Source organism: Loxodonta africana, chromosome 25 (genome assembly GCF_030014295.1).
Source record: "Loxodonta africana isolate mLoxAfr1 chromosome 25, mLoxAfr1.hap2, whole genome shotgun sequence".
NCBI lineage: Eukaryota > Metazoa > Chordata > Mammalia > Proboscidea > Elephantidae > Loxodonta > Loxodonta africana.
Genome location: NC_087366.1, coordinates 64,913,901 through 64,931,488, shown reverse-complemented (window position 1 = coordinate 64,931,488; position 17,588 = coordinate 64,913,901). Strand labels below are relative to the sequence as shown.

The 17,588-nt window shown below is 42.7% G+C and overlaps 1 protein-coding gene across 1 annotated transcript in view; it reads left to right on the top strand.

Annotated features, from left to right (window-relative positions):
- Window positions 1–980: 980 nt before the first annotated feature.
- The window catches only part of PPP2R5A (protein phosphatase 2 regulatory subunit B'alpha), a 96,472-nt gene continuing 79,864 nt past the window's right edge, over window positions 981–17,588 (top strand). The window contains exon 1 of the mRNA XM_064276929.1: window positions 981–1,165. Coding sequence (XP_064132999.1) covers window positions 994–1,165 — 172 coding nt within the window. The 5' untranslated portion in view covers window positions 981–993. The remainder of the gene's footprint in view (window positions 1,166–17,588) is intronic.

Sequence of the window (17,588 nt, the reverse complement as noted above, 5' to 3'; positions counted from 1 at the left end):
GCGCGCCCCTGCGCGCGCACACGGACACACGCGCCCTTCCCTGTAGCAACCGCCGCTCAAGTTGTAGCGGTCGTTCGCCGGGCTCCTCCGTGGGCGGCACACGGGCGCCTGAGGAAGGGGCGGTCGCTCGCCGGGCTCCTCCGTGGGCGGCACACGGGCGCCTGGGGGAGGGGCGGCCGTCGCCGGGCTCCTCCGTGGGCGGCACACGGGCGCCTGAGGGGGGGGTCGCTCGCCCGGCTCCTCCGTGGGCGGCACACGGGCCCCTGGGGGAGGCGGCCGTCGCCAGGCTCCTCCGTGGGCGGCACACGGGCGCCTGAGGGAGGGGCGGTCGTTCGCCGGGCTCCTCCGTGGGCGGCACACGGGCCCCTGGGGGAGGGGCGGCCGTCGCCGGGCTCCTCCGTGGGCGGCACACGGGCCCCTGGGGGAGGGGCGGCCGTCGCCGGGCTCCTCCGTGGGCGGCACACGGGCGCCTGAGGGAGGGGCGGCCGCTCGGCGCTCGGGGAACGAGTGCGCGCCGAGGGCCGGCGGCGGGTCAGCGCCTCGGGAGATGCGGGGTCGGCGCTGACAGGAAGAGCGGGCACGGCGGCGGCCGCTCCGAGGGAACCCGCGATGGCAGCGCCCCGGGAGGCGGCTCCGGGCTGGACGGGCGGCGCGGGCAGCGGCCACTGAAGTGCGACCCGGGCTGAGCGGACGAGGCGAGCGCCCGGCGTCCGCACCCCCGGCCCCGCCTCAGCTCTCCGAACTTGGGGCCCCTTCCCGCCCGGGCCCCGCGCCCGGAGTCCACAACTCGTTCCCCGCCGCCGGCCCGGAGTCCCCGGGACCGCGATGCGGCCGTGAGGCGGCTGAGGCGGCGGCGGCGGCGCGGAGGAGCTCGGCGGCCCCGGGAGCGGAGGGCGGCGCGGACGGCGAGGGCGCGGGCTCGGGCTCTGCACGCCCGCCGCCGCCGGATCCGGGCACGCAGCAGCCGGCCTGCCCCGCACCAGGGCCGCGGCGATGGCGTCGGCGGCGGGGGCTGCCGGCGCCGCCATCTCGGCCGCGGAGAAGGTGGACGGCTTCACCAGGAAATCGGTGCGCAAGGCGCAGCGGCAGAAGCGCTCGCAGGGCTCGTCGCAGTTCCGCAGCCAGGGCGGCCAGGCGGAGCTGCACCCCCTGCCCCAGCTCCGAGGTGAGCGCCGCGCGGGCTGCGGGGGGCTGTGGGGGGCCGGGCGGCCGCGGGGGGCTACGGGGGCTGGGGTCTGCGGCCCTGTTTCCGACGGCTGTGTCGGGCTGTGCTGCCTCTCCTGTTTCCCTGGCCCCCCGTTTCCCGGGTTGGGGGAGGCAGGCAGGCCCCCCAGCAAACACTCCTCCTTCTGCGCGCTGCCTCACCTGCGTTTGGGGTCGCACCTGCCCCTCCGTCGCCCAGGCTCGCAGTCACCAGCGCCGACCGCCGCTCTTAGCTAGTCGCTCAGCTGCACAGCCGCCTGCACCCACCTCTCCTATCTTCCCGCCCGCTGGGTGCCCCTAATGCACACCCGGGGAGAGCTAGCCACCTTTAGATTTAGTTATGAAGAGAAAGCCTGAAATCTGAGCATTGTAGGTTTTATTTACTGGGTTAGTAGGTGTAAAAGTGATCTCCAGCCCAAAGTATAATAGAAGGGGTGCAACCCCCTTCCCGTCCGAGAAGACATGCCCGGGGAGTGGGGGAGTGTGGAAGGTGCACACCTTCACCTGCCCGCCGTGGCCCCGGGCCTTGTAAGCTGGGCCGGAGGTCAGACCCCCGTCCTGGCTGCTGCCTGCGGGACAACTTGCCACTCCACTCGCTCGCTCTTGCCCCAGGGTCAGAGGATTTTAAATATGTTGCCTCCTGGTGTTCTCGTTTATTCTTTGTGAATTGCTTTCTTCATTTTATAATTTTAACACCTCTTCTTAAGAGATAGGCATCGCCGATGGAACAGATAGATGGTAATGCCTTGGACAGGTAAACGTTTCTTTTTCCAAGGCGGGGAAATGAAAGGTCCATACGAAAACATAATATTCAGCATAATTTTCTGTCCATTGAAAAAGCTGCAGCATCCCCTTCAAGGCCAGTTTGATTGTCTTTGGGCATGTGTGTCCAGCCATAGTTTGGCAAGGAGTCTAAAGAAAACCCCAGATCAAATCATAGTTGAAACCCTTCAGAGACCCTCCACCTTTTGGGGTGCTTCTAAATCAAAGACATTCTACAGACAAATCAAACTGGCTTTTGAGGTTTTACTTTAGATATGCGTAAGAGCTGCCATCAAATTCGTCATTTGATTGCTCTTTAGAACACAAAAGTGGTTAAAACTTAACACTTGGTAGTCAGTGGTAGGCCAAGTTGTCAAGAGTTTAATTCTTGAGTGGTGTCAGAGCTATAAAGGAGCCCTGGTGGCACGGTGGCTAAAACTCTCAGCTACCAACTGAAAGGTGGACAGTTTGAATCTACCAGCTGCTCCTTGGAAACTCAGTGGGATAGTTCTACTCTGTTCCTACAGGGTTACTGTGAGTTAGAATGAACTCGACAGTGATGGGTTTGGGGTTTTTTGTTTTGTTATTCATGGATTTTAAATTTTTAACTTAATTGAAATATCATAGTTATTTTTATTAATTTTATCATTAAATTGTCGATTTTTGCAGTTTGAAGACGTAGTGCTAGCATTTTTCTTTTATATTTAATAGCGTTTTTTAGTAAGATGTTGTGGTTCTTGTAAGTGCTGTGAAACCCTGGTGGTATAGTGGTTAAGAGCTATGGCTGCTAACCAAAAGGTCAGCAGTTCTAATCCACCAGGCGCTCTTTGGAAACTCTGTGGGGCAGTTCTACCCTGTCCTATAGGGTCGCTATGAGTCAAAATCAACAGGACGGCAACGGTTTAAGTCCTAGAGTTGCTAGCCAAACGGTGAGCAGTTTGAATCTACCTGGTGATCCTTGGAAACTCTGTGGGGCAGTTCTGCTGTCCATTGGGGTCGCAATGAGTCAGAATCAACTCCATGGTGACAGGTTTGGTTTGGTTTTGGTTTTAGTGTGGTACTTATTAATATTTTATCCACTTTATTTAGTAAGTTATTTTAATATTAAACGTGGTTGGTTTCAGGCCAGGAGATGCAGGTTTAATACATTTTACTTTTGGAAATCTGACAAAACCATGCAGGATTAGTAATCACCTAATTTATGTGACATACGGCTCAACAAGCTGAAGGTGCTATTGAGTTTTTTATTTATAGTATTTGGTCACTATTACAAAGAGAAGAAAAGTAAATTGAAACTTTAATTTTAGATGTTTTACGTGAAAATATAGTATTCTCCATAAGAAAAGTTCTGCATTCTAAATAAATATATATTAAAGAAAGAAGACCCTTACTCACATTACGCACTAACAGGAAAAACTACTTTTATCTCAGATTCAAAAAATGTTTGAAAAGTGATTTAAAAATTTTTTTTCGCTTCTCTTGGTAGTTTGGCAGTGTACTTGGCACCACAGCGTTGTGTTTCTTGTCAGTAGCCCTTTTTTTCCATTTGTGGTCTTAACAGAAACCAGTGGAAAAAGCTCACTAGTAGGTGTACGGAAAGAGAATTTTTCTTTCTGCGCTGAAATACAGTCTTACTCTGGAGTGATTCAGATATCTGTGTGTATCCGAGATCTTTCAAGTGTTTATTTCAACCTGCTTATGTTACACTTTGTCCATGTGAGTCTAAAGTGGAAGGGTGCCAGCTAGTTTTCCTTAAAGCATTCTGTACTATGGGTAAGGATGAACAAAATAATCCAATCTTTCCTCTATAACAAGTTCATTTCTGCAAAATCATTCCCTAAGTGGATTGCAGGATTTTCATGGTGAAAATGTTCAGAATAAATTACCTGTTTTGTTATTAAAAAAACCCAAAGCCCATTGTTGTCTAGTCGATTTCGACTCATAGTGGCCCTATAGGACAGAGTAGAACTGCCCTATAGGGTTTCCAAGGCTGTCATCTTCATGAAGCAGATTGCCGTTATCTTTTTGCTTCAGAATGGATGGTGGGCTTGAAACGTCAGCCATTCAGTTAGCACCCTAGTGCTTAACCACTGCGCCACCAGGGCTCTTTCTGTTTTGTTATAGAAAGAATTTAATAAACAGGCATTTTTAAAAGGATTTTTAAAAAATGAGAAACTATTATGTGGGTCCCAAAAATTAAACTGCCTCGTACTGTATAGCTTTAATTTTTTTTCTCAAAACACTATCTCTTGTTACGTTAATCCTATAAGCTTCTCTGGGAGCTAGGTACTAAACCAAAAAAAACCAAACTTGTTGCCTTCGAGTCAACTCCGGCTCAAAGTGACCCTATAAGGACAGTAGGGTTTCTAAGGAGCACTGGTGGATTTGAACTGCCGACCTGTAGGTTAGCAGCCAGGAGCACGTAATCATTCATTTTTCAGTATTTTAATTTATTTTAGCGTAGGGCTTAATTTTTCCACTTCAGAGTTTTCACCTGTTGACTAAGAATTAGTAGATTTTTACCTTTTAGTAAGTCTCTCTTAGAGACAATAGGAAGTTTTTATTGTTTAATCTATTTTTTTATTAACTTTATGGAAGGATTGGTCTGCTGTAGTAGTTATCTTATATCTGTATAACATTTTAGCATTTTCAAATTATTTTATCTTTTTATTTTTTGTTATAAAAATATTATTGCTCTTCGTAACAAGTAAAAGAGTCCAAAAATGTATATCCTCAATCCCCATACCCCAACCCCACTGCTGTCAAGTCGATCCTGACTCATAGCGACCCTATGGGACAGAGTAGAACTGCCCCATAGAGTTTCCAAGGAGTGCCTGGCAGATTCAAACTGCTGACCTCTTGGTTAGCAGTTGTAGCACTTAACCACTATGCCACCAGGGTTTCCTTCAGTCCGCATATCCCCTGCCTTTTCACACCTCCTAGGGTAATGTCCCCGGCTCAGTGTGTTCTTATGAACATCATGTTTTGTTCAAGACCCGTATTATTCCCATTATATTGACGAGGAAGTAGAGGTTGAAACAGGTTGTGTTTAAGCCTGTGATAATGTGTCTGGATCGTGTTGCAGCTGACACTGGGACCCAGTTCAAATAATTTCATTATTTTTTTCACTTATTCATGCTGTTTGAGATCAGTCACAGTAAAAGGTAAAATTTTAATCTTTTTGAGTCATTCTCCTTATTTGTAAAATGGGGATAATATCTTCTATCTTTCCAGGATTGTGGGGGTTAAGGAAAATAATATAAAGTACCTAAAAATAGGCAAAGAATGTTAGTTCCCACTCTCTTTGATATTTGAAACACCAGCTTTAAAGTATTTTTAAAATGAAGGATTCGCAATAGCATTACTTAAATAGCAAATCATATTTAAAGTGTTTTAAATATGATTTATAATCAGAGCTTTTAAAATATTGAAAAATATAGATTTTTTGCCATGCAAAGACATTGACTCCATCAGTAGAATTGTATAGATGTGCATTTTTCATAGATGACAGCCATTATATAACACAGAACAGAAACTGGTTTTGAGATTGAAGTCCTCTTCAGATGAGGCCAAGAACTTATCAGGTATCACACAGATTCTTTTTTGGTCCATTCTTAGAAACCGGGTCCCACTTGAGATAACTGAGAGCAGTGAACAGCGATGCTGATTGAAGTGCCTTGCGTATCTTTAAAAAAATGAAGTTTTTTTTTCCCCTCGATGTATGTGGTCCTTTAGGTCCCTGGGTGGCACAAAAGGTTTGCCTTTGTCTATTGTTAGGTGCCAACTAGTCGATTCCAACTCATAGCAACCATATGTACAAAATGAAATGCTGCCTGGTCCTGCACCGTCCTTAAAAGCATTGCTATGTTTTGAGTCCATTGTTGTAGCCACTGTGTCAATCCATCTTATCGAGGGCCTTCCTCTTATTTGCTGACCCTCTACTTCACCAATCGTGATGTCTTTCTCCAGGGACTGATCCCTCCTGGTAACATGTCCAAAGTACGTGAGACAAAGTCTTGCCATCCTTGCTTCCAAGGAGCATTCTGGCTGTACTTCTTCCAAGACAGATTTGTTTGTTCTTCTGGCAGCTGATGGTGTTGTCAATATTCTTCACCAACAAAGGAGCCCTGGTGATGTGATGGTTAAAGTGCTCGACTGCTAAGTGAAAGGTTGCTCGTTCGAACTCACCAGTGGCTCTTGTGGGAGAAAAGACCTGGCAATCTGCTCCCCTAAATATTGCAGCCTAGGAAACCCCACAGGGCAGTTCTTTGTCCTCTAGGGTCACTGTGAGTCAGAATTGACTGAACGGCGTACAACAACAGCAAACTCACCAAAAGTTTGGCGGTTGGAACCCACCCGGTAGTGCCCTGGATGAAAGGTCTGGTGATCTGCTTCTGTGAAGATTACAGCCAAGAGAACCCTATGGAGCAGTTCTACTTTGTAACACATGGAGTGCCACGAGTTGGAATTGACTCAGTAGGACAGGGTGGAACTGCCCTATAGAGTTTCCTAGGCTGAAATCTTTACTGAAGCAGATCTCCAGGTCTTGTCTTCTGCAGAGCAGCTGGTGGGTTCAAACCACCAACCTTTTGGTTAACAGCCGGGCACTTAACCATTGTGCCACCAGGGCTCCTTGTGGAGCAAGTACGCTGACATAATCTGAAGTTTCACAACTAGCTCAGCATTTTGAGGTGGAGGAGGGGATTATTACTCATGCAATTTTTAAGGTTTATAGGTCTTCTCAGTGTTCATCTAAACCTCAAACCCCTTTTGTGATCAGGTGGCATTAAGGGAAAGCTGAAGTGTTAAGTATGTTAATCAGAATATGTTAAGAAAAATATTTGTTTACGAAGGGATAGAGCATTTGAATCATTTTAGGACTATTTTCTAGGAAGACTTATTTTTAATTTAAAATTTTTTTATTTTACTTTTGTAAAATGTAGAGAAATTGCCAAATAGTGTAAAGTTCTTGGGTCCACTGCCAGTTTTCATATGAAGGAAGAACTTTACTGCTTAGGTCTTTAACATCTTCAGAATTCCTACTCAGGATCATTTTTCTTTTTTCTCTTCATTTTATTATTGTCTATGATTCTTAAATATTGGATTATTTTATGAAGTGTCTAATTGAATAAAGTGATAATCCAGTAAAGTGTGTTTAGTAAAATGGTGTGATCACTGGACTAGAACACAGTTCCGTAAATAGGAGACTAAGTTTTCTTCCTTCATTGTTTATACTCACAGTTGCTTTGGGCTCGTTGTTTAACCCTTTTGAAGTTCAGTTTAATCATCTTTACCTGCAAGACGAACATTTTCCCTTGATAAATTCATAAAAATGAATGAGTGTTTTATGAGTTATTGCCTGTCTATGGATCAAAGACTGCTTATCAACAAAAACAATAGATCTTTGGGCTTCATGTTTTAAATTTAACTTTTAAAATTATAAACAGCTAGGGGTACAGAGTCGTTTATTCTTATTTGTTTAACACTATGGTTCTTAACACTGACTGTACACTTGGAGAGCTCTAAAAAAAAAATCAATGTCTGGGCTCCACCCAAAAGATTCTAAATTAATTGGTTACAGTAGGACCTATGCATTTGTCGGTATAAAAGGTCCCCAGGTGCTTCTCATGCACAGCCAGGGTTGAGAATCACTGGTTTAGCACTATCTGTCTATTGATTTAATTCATTAATTGAGACTTTGGCCTTTTCTCTCATACTCATGGCTCATTACCCAGCCTGTTAACATTTCATGCCCTCTTATCACCTCCTGCTATTTACTTCCCATTCCCTTAACTTTGCTGCCCCCTGTGGCTAATCAGTTGAGATCCTGAAGGGGATAATGCTGGCGTTACATTCTGGAGTTTTAGGTATTATGAGGTGAAACCAGTGTAAAGTCGTGCGTTACAGATTAGAAAGTAAGCGTAATTAAGCCCCTGTGTACCTTGCTTACTGGTTAATCCTCTCCTGTGTGGCAACCTGCTTCTGTGAAGATTTACGTTCTTGCAAACCCTTTGGGGCAGTTCTGCTCTGTCCTACAGGGTTGCCATCAGTCAGAATCAACTCGATGGCAGTGAGTTTCTTTTGTGTGTGTGTGTGTGTGGTTTGAGGTGATTGTATCTATTGGATTTCGCTGTAGTCATCATAATTGGTGGTGTTAGGTGCAGTCAAGTCAGGTCCAATTCACAGTCACCCTGTGTACAACAGAACAAAACACTGCCTGGTTCTGTGCCATCCATACAATCCTTGTTATGCTTGAGCCCATAGTTGCAGCCATTATGTCAGTCTATCTCATTGAGGGTCTTTCTCTTTTTTGCTGACCCTCTACTTTACCAAGCGTGGTATCCTTCTCTAGAGACTGGTCCCTTTATATGAGATGAAGTCTTGCCATCGTTGCTTCTGAGGAGCATTCTGTCCATACTTCTTCCAAGACAGATGTGTTTGTTCTGGCAGTCCATAATATATTCAGTGTTCTTCACCAGTGCCACAATTCGAAGGCATCGATTCTTCTTTAGTCTTCCTAACTAATTATCCAGTTTCCACATGCATATGATGCTGTTGAAAATACCATGACTTGGGTCAGGCGTACCTTAGTTCCCAAAGTGACATCTTTGCTTTTTAAGCTTTAAAGGGGTTTTTTTGCAGCAGATTTGCCCAGTGCAGTATGCAATTGATTTCTTGACTGCTGCTTCCATGGGCATTGATTGTGGATCCAAGTAAAATGAAATCCTTCAAAACTTCAATATTTTTTTTCATTTATTATGATGTTGCTTATTGGTCCAGGTGTGAGGATTTTTGTTTATGTTGAGGTATAATCCATACTGAAGGTTGTGATCTTTGATCTTCATCAGTAAGTGCTTCCAGTCCTCTTCACTTTCAGCAAGCAAGGTTGTGTCATCTGCATAATGCAGGTTGTTAATAAGTCTTCCTCCAATCTTGATGCCCTGTTCTTCTTTGTACAGTTCAGCTTCTTGGATTATTTGCTCAGCATACAGATTGAATAAGTATGGTGAAAGGATACAACCCTGACCCACACTTTTCCTGACTGTAAACCATGCAGAAGATTTTTACCAAATTCTGCAGTCTTGAAATTTGATCAAACTTGCGATCAAGATGCATTGATAATTACTGATGATTGGAATGTGAAAGTCAGAATCAAAGAAGAAAAATCAGTAATTGGAAAATACGGCCTTGGTGACAGAAATGATGACAGAGATTGCGTGATAGAATTTTTTAAGACCAGTGACTTATTCATTGCAAATAGCCTTTTTCAACAACATAAACGGTAACTATACACATGGACCTCGCCAGATGGAATACACAGGAATCAAATTAACTACATCTGTTGAAAGAGACAATGGAGAAGCTCAATTTCATCTGTTAGAACAAGGCTAGAGGCTGACTGTGGAACAGACCATCAGCTGCTCATATGCAGGTTCAAGTTGAAGCTGAAGAAAATTAGAGCAAGTCCACGAGAACCATATCCCAACTGAATTTAGAGACCATCTGAAGAATAGATTTGACGTATTGAACACTAATGACCAAAGACCAGAGGAGTTGTGGAATTGCATCAAGGACATCATACATGAAGAAAGCAGAAGGTTGTTAAAAAGACAGGAAAGAAAGAAGAGACCAAAATGGATATCAGCAGAGACTCTGAAACTGCCCTTGAACATGGAGTAGCTAAAGTGAATAGAAAAAATGATGAAGTAAAAGAGTTGAAAAGTTTTCAAAGGGCAGCTCAAGAAGGCAAAGTATTAAAATAAAATGTGAAAAGACCTGAAGTTAGAAAACCAAAAGGGAACAACACACTTGTCATTTCTTAAGCTGAAAGAACTGAAGAAAAAAACTCAAGCCTTGAGTTGCAATACTGAAGGATTCTATGGGGAAAATGAAAAGCAAAGATGTCACCCTGAAGACTAAGGTGCTCCTGACCCAAGCCATGGTATTTTCAATTTCATCATGTGCACGCCAAATCTGGACAGTGAATAAGGAAGACTGAAGAAGAATTGATGCTTTTAAATTGTGGTGTTGGCAAAGAATACTGAATAAACTATGGACTGCCAAAAGAACGAACAAATCTGTCTTGGAAAGTACAACCAGAATGCTCCTCGGAAGCAAGGATGGCGAGGCTGCGTCTTACATACTTTGGACATACTGTCAGGACAGATCAGTTCCTGGAGAAGGACATCGTGCTTGGTAGAGGGTCAGCAGGAAAGATCAAGACCCTCAATAAGATGGATTGACACAGTGGCTACAACAATGGGCTCAAGCATAACAACGATTGTGAGCCTGGCAAAGGACCAGGCAGTGTCTCGTTCTGTGGTACATAGGGTCGCTATGAGTCGGAACCGACTTAACGGCACCTAACAGCAAAGACAACATGGGGAAAATATTGAACGACACAGGAAGCATCAAAACAACACGGAAGGAATACACAGTCACTGTATGGGTTTTTACGGGTACCAAAAAGAATTGGCTGATGTTCAGCCATTTCAGGACATAGCATATGATGAAGAACCGATGGTACTTAAGAAGTCCAAGCTGCACTGAAGGAAATGGCGAAAAACAAATCTCCAAGAATCAACGGAACACCTATTGAGATGTTTCAACAAACGGATACAGCAGTGGAGGTGCTCACTTGTCTGTGTCAAGAAATTTGGAGGACAGCTGGCCGATTGACTAGTGTAGATCCACATTTGTGCCTATTCCAAAGAAAGGTGGTTCAACAGAATGTGGAAATTATGAAACAATATCATTAATATCACACACAAGTAAAATTTTGCTGAAGATCACTCAAAAGCAGTAGCAGCAGTACATTGACAGGGGACTTCCGGAAGTTCAAGCTGGATTCAGAAGAGGATGTGGAACGAGGGATATCATTGCTAATGTCAGATGGATCCTGGCTGAAAGCAGAGAATACTAGAAAGATGTTTGTCTACCTGTTTATTGGGTATGCAAAGGCATTTGACTGTGTGTATTAAAACAAATTATGGATAATTTTGCAGAGAACAGGAATTCTAGAACACTTGTGTTCATGAGAAACCTGTACATAGACCAAGAGGCAGTTGTTGGAATAGAACAAGGAGATACTGTGTGGTTTAAAGTCATCATAATTAAAGCCAGTTATTATCATTTGATACCAGGTTGTCAATTTTTTATTCTCTTTGTGATATTTGGAGCTGTGGCTGAGCTGGCAAATAAAATTCAGATATATGATAGAGGTTAGCCTGGTCTTAATCCTATCATTCAGGATAATAAATGAGGATTCCAGCCACTTTTGAATGTAATGGTGATTTCTGCTCTACAGTCATAGGTTTTTCTGCTTCTTTAAGACCTAGACCTAATACTACTACTGTTGAATTACATAAATTGTTATGTTGTCAGAACCTTTGGGACACAGTGAAAGCAGTGCTCAGAGGTCAGTTTATATCAATAAATGCAAACATACAAAAAGAAAGAGCCAGAATCAAAGAACTGTCCCTACAACTTGAACAATAGAGAGCAACAAAAGAAACCCTCAGATACCAGGAGAAAACAAATTTTGAAAATCAGAGCAGAATTAAATGAATTAGAGAACAGAAAAACAATTGAAAGAGTAAATAAGGCCAAAAGCTGGTCCTTTGAAAAAATTAACAAAATTGATAAACCATTAGCCAGACTGACTAAAGAAATACAGGAAAGGAAACAAAGAACCTGAATAAGAAATGAGATGGGCCATATCACAACAGACCCAACTGAAATTAAAAGAATCGTATCAGATTACTATGAAAAAATGTTCTCTAACAAATTTGAAAACCTAGAAGAAATGAATTCCTGGAAACACACTACGTACCTAAACTAAAACAGACAGAAGTAGAACAACTAAATAGACCCGTAACAAAAAAAGAGATTGATGAAAAGGTAATCAAAAAACTCCCAACAAAAAAAAAAGCCCTGGCCCTGACAGCTTCACTGCAGAGTTCTACCAAACTTTCAGAGAAGAGTTAACACCACTACCACTAAAGGTATTTCAAAGCATAGAGTACAGAATGCTCCCTAACTCATTCTGTGAAGCTGGCATGACCCTGATACCAAAACCTGCTAAAAAAAAAAAAAAAAGACACCACAAAAAAAGAAAATTACAGGCCTATATATCTCTCATGAACGTAGATGCAAAAATCCTGAACAAAACTCTAGCTGATAGAATTCAACAACATACCAAAAAAAAAAAAAATTCACCATGACCAAGTGGGATTTATACCAGGTATGCGAGGATGGTTCAGTATTGGAAAAACAATTAATGTAACCCACCATATAAATGGAAACCCTGGTGGCGTAGTGGTTAAGTGCTACAGCTGCTAACCAAACGGTCAGCAGTTCGAATGCGCCAGATGCTCCTTGGAAACTCTGTGGGGCAGTTCTCTACCCTATAGGGTTGCTGTGAGTCGGAATCTACTCGACGGCAGCAGGTTTGGTTTGGATTTTTTTTTTTTTTTTACCATATAAATAAAAGACAACCACATGATATTATCAATTGATGGAGAAAAGGCATTTGACAAAGTTCAACACCCATTCATGATAAGGACTCTCAGCAAAGTAGTAATAGAAGGAAAATTCCTCAGCATAACAAAGGGCATTTATACAAAGCCAATAGCCAACATCATCCTTAATGGAGAGAGTCTGAAGGAATTCCCCTTGAGAACGGGAATCAGACAAGAATACCCTTTATCACCGCTCTTATTAATCATTGTGCTGGAGGTTCTAGCCAGAGCATTTAGGCTAGATAAAGAAATAAAGGGCATCCAGATTGGTAAGGAAGAAGTAAAATTATTTCTATTTGTAGATGACATGAGCTTATACACAGAAAACCCTAAAGAATCCTCAAAAAAAAAAAAAAAAAAAAACTACTGAAACTAATAGAAGAGTTCAGCAGAATATCAGGTTACAAGATAAACATACAAAAATCAGTTGGATTCCTCTACACCAACAAAAAGAAAATCGAAGAGGAAATCACCAAATCAATACCATTCACAGTAGCCCCCAAGAAGATAAAATACTTCGGAATAAATCTTACCAGAGATGTAAAAGACCTACACAAAGAAAACTACAAGGTGGTACTGCAGGAAACCAAAAGAGAGGTACATAAGTGGAAAAATGTACCTTGCTCATGGATAGGAAGACTTAACATCGTAAAAATGTCTGTTCTACTAAAAGCCATCTATATATACAATGGAATTCCAAACCAAATTCCAGTGACTTTTTTTAAAAATAATTTTTATTGTGCTTTAAGTGAAAGTTTACAAATCAAGTCAGTCTTTCACGTATAAACCTATATGCACCTTATTACGTACTCCCATTTACTCTCCCCCTAATGAGTTAGCCTGCACCCTCCTTCCAGCCTCTCTTTTCATGACCATTTTGTCAGTTTCTACCCCCCTCTACCCTCCCATCTCCCCTCCAGACAGGAGATGCCAACATAGTCTCAAGCATCCACGTAGTACAAGTAGCTCACTCCTCATCAGCATCTTTCTCCGACCCATTGTCCAGTCCAATCTGTGTCTGACGAGTGGCTTCGGGAACGGCTCCTGTCCTGGGCCAACAGAAGGTTTGTGGACCCTGACCGCCGGGGTCCTTCTAGTCTCAGTCAGACCATTAAGTCTGGTCCTTTTATGAGAATTTGGCGTCTGCATCCCACTGTTCTCCTGCTCCCTCAGGGGTTCTCTGTTGTGTTCCCTGTCAGGGCAGTCATCGTTTGTGGTCGGGCAACATCTAGTTCTTCTGGTCTCCAGATGTAGTCTCTAGTTTGTGTAGCCCTTTCTGTCTCTTGTGCTCATAATTACATTGTGAGCTTGGTGTTCTTCATTCTCCCTTGGTCCAGGTGGGTTGAGACTCATTGATGCATCTTAGATGGCCACTTGCTAGCCCAACGACATTTTTTTTTTTAATAATTTTTATTGAGCTTTAAGTGAATGTTTACAAATCAAGTCAGTCTGTCACATATAAGCTTATATACACCTTACTCCATACTCCCACTTACTCTCCCGCTAATGAGTCAGCCCTTCCAGTCTTTCCTTTCGTGACAATTTTGCCAGTTTCTAACCCTCTCTACCCTCCCATCCCCACTCCAGACAGGAGATGCCAACACAGTCTCAAGTGTCCAGCTGATACAAGTAGCTCACTCTTCGTCAGCATCTCTCTCCAATCCATTGTCCAGTCCCTTCCATGTCTGATGAGCTGTCTTTGGAATGGTTCCTGTCCTGGGCCAACAGAAGGTTTGGGGACCATGACTGCCGGGATTCCTCTAGTCTCAGTCAGACCATTAAGTCTGGTCTTTTTATGAGAATTTGGGGTCTGCATCCCACTGATCTCCTGCTCCCTCAGGGGTTCTCTGTTGTGCTCCCTGTCAGGGCAGTCATCGGTTGTGGCCGGGCACCATCTAGTTCTTCTGGTCTCAGGATGATGTAAGTCTCTGGTTCACGTGGCCCTTTCTGTCTTTTGGGCTCATAGTTGTCGTGTGACCTTGGTGTTCTTCATTTTCCTTTGATCCAGGTGGGTTGAGACCCATTGATGCATCTTAGATGGCCGCTTGTTAGCATTTAAGACCCCAGACGCCACATTTCAAAATGAGATGCAGAATGTTTTCATAATAGTATTATTTTGCCAATTGACTTAGAATTCCCCTTTAGCCATAGTCCCCAAACCCCCGCCCTTGCTCCGCTGACCTTTGAAGCGTTCAGTTTATCCTGGAAACTTCTTTGCTTTTGGTCCAGTCCATTTGAGCTGACCTTCATGTATTGAGTAGTTGTCCTTCCCTTTACCTAAAGTAGTTCTTATCTACTAACTAATCAGTAAATAATCCTCTCCTACCCTCCCTCCCTCCCCCCCTTGTAACCACAAAAGTATGTGTTCTTCTCAGTTTATACTATTTCTCAAGATCTTATAATAGTGGTCTTATACAATATTTGCCAACGACATTTTTTAATGAGATGGAGAAACAAATCACCAACTTCATATGGAAGAGAAAGAAGCCCTGGATAAGTAAAGCATTACTGAAAAAGAAAGATTTTTTTTTTCTCCAGCATGTTTTTGCATGTGTTATCTTACTTAATTTTGACCATAACTCTTTATCTAAGATAGGGCGTTGAGAACCTGAGGCTACTTACCTACCCTATCCCTGTCTTGTAGTTGACCTTTCTCCTAACAATTTGAATGTGTGTTTGTGGATGTGTGAGTCAGTGTTCAGTTATATAGTGGTGCTGTTTCTCCATAGTGAGATAGTAAACTTTTTGTGAAAGCAGAAGTCAGTATCTGTTTTTTAAAATCACATTATAGTACTGTTTTAGTTTCCTAGAGCAGCTGTAACAAAATACCAGACCCTGGGTGGCTTATAGGAATAGAAATTGAGTGCCTCATAGTTCTGGAGGATGGGAGCCTGAGATCAGGGTGTCCGCTGTGTGGATCCCATCTGAGACTTTGAAGGAGAAACTGACCCAAGCTGCTCTCCTAGCTCCTGGTAGCTCCAGGGCTCATATGGCATCCTTCATTTGTCTGTCTGTCTCTGTATCTTTTCTTTTGTAAGGCTGCCAGATGGGATTAGGACCCAGCCTGCTCCTATATAATCTCATGTTAATTGATAGCATTTCAAAGACCCTGTTTCCAAACAAAGCCAGGTTCACAGGTACCAGGGGTTGGGACTTTATCTTTTCAGGGGACACAATTTAATCCATAATAGGTTCCAAATACAGTTATTCTTTGCATCATAAATGCGGTCATGTAAACGGTCGTTATTTTAATGAAGAAATTACTTAATGGTTGTCTTCTAGTCACCTACTTCCTTATCCAGTTATTGATTGTGCCTCTTTCGGTGATGTTTATGCTACTTACAGTTAAATGCTTGACTACTAACTGAAAGGTTGGTGGTTCGAACCCACCCAGAGGTGCCTCGAAAGACAGGCCTGATGGTCTGCTTCTGAAGGGTCACAACCTTGAAAACTCCACGGAGCAGTCCTCACCATGAGCCAGAATTGACTCAACAAAAACCAGCAACAACTCGTAGGCCAATTCTCTAATGTTTTGTTTTTGTTTTAATATATTTATGTCTGAAATTCTTTAAAGGTTATTTAAAGTTAGTGAATTCTGGATTTTTAATAACTTGATAGTAAATAGTAAATGCAGATTTAAAATGAAGGATTGTTTGCTCTTGTCAGTGACCAATAATGTTACGTGTTAGTGACACGTAACATTATTGATAGATTTATTGTTTGAAAAGGTAATATGTAAATTTATGTGGAAAAATAATACTGGGTTGACTCCCAGACATGGACATGTATGCGTGTATGTATGTAAAAACTGAATAAACTAAAATAAGTAGTTAGCAGTGATTTCTAAATTTGAGGTACAGCCTTTGTTTACAAGGATGTCCTTGAAAGAGACGTGAGGAACAGATTTAAAAGTGCAGTTACTTGTAGTGCGTCACAAGTGACAGCGGTCCTGAACGCTTTGCTGAGTTTTATGTGGCAGGCTAGATTTATACAAATAAACTCTGCTTGTCGGAGCAGGGTATTCGCTAATAAGCAGGTTCAAGCCTACTTTTTATGTATATCTTTTTGAACTCACCTCTAAAGAAATTTGTTTATGGGCCTTATGAGAGAGTAACGGTGAATTTAAGAAATCCTCCAATTTTGATTAAGCTTCCTAAAGAAACCTACTGGTATTTCTTTTTTTTTTTTTTCCCAGTGTGGTTTGATGAATACAATAGGCTCCCATGATAAAATTCAGAGAACCCATTTCCTAGTTGGATATTGAAAGTGAAGGATTTCTTGGGAACACACTCCTCCTGCTGGAATGGTGATGCTGATCGCATCTTTTATAACCTTAAAACCCAAAAAAACCAAACCCATTGCTATCAAGTCTATTCTGACTCACAGTTTATAACCTTACGGTGGTAGTATCTGGTGGAACCTCTCAGAGATGAATGGAACCTTGGCAGTCGTTCTAGTTGAACCTCCACGGGGACTGATTTTACTCTTTTTCTTCTAAATAGATAGGCATCTTGTCATTTCATCAGAGAGGCTTTCTTTAAGGTAGAGAGGAAAGTAGTTTTAAAGCTTTAGTCCCACATCTTAGATAACCTGATATTTTGCTTAATGAAAGACCTGTATAGGTAATAGCTAAAGAGGTTAAATGTCTGAAACAAGAATTTTTCAATGAGCGGGCTTGGAATTTGTAGTTCAGGAATATCAAATTTTAAACAGAAATTATAACTTTTGTCTTTAATTGGTTTTGTCTTTGCTTCACTCATTCGTAGGTAAAGGATATTCTAGACCTGTAGCTGTTTCAGAAAGTGATAATTATTAAATTTACTGTTAATCGCATGCCTGTAAATTACTGAAGTGAATAGGGTGAGACGGTTTTAGTTGTAACCCCTGAATTTTGATTAGCATAGCTGGGTGTGTCCTACCCCCCAACAGAAATTTTCAAACTTTTAAAGAGATACATAAAAACATCTGTTGAAGCTACAAGTCAAACAGATTTTGTATCTTCTGGAGGAATATGTTTCTAGTTTTTCTTTTTTTTCACTTACACTACCATTTTTCTTTTCATTGGCCAAAGGAAGAAGGGTTTGTTGTTTCTACTTGCTGTGA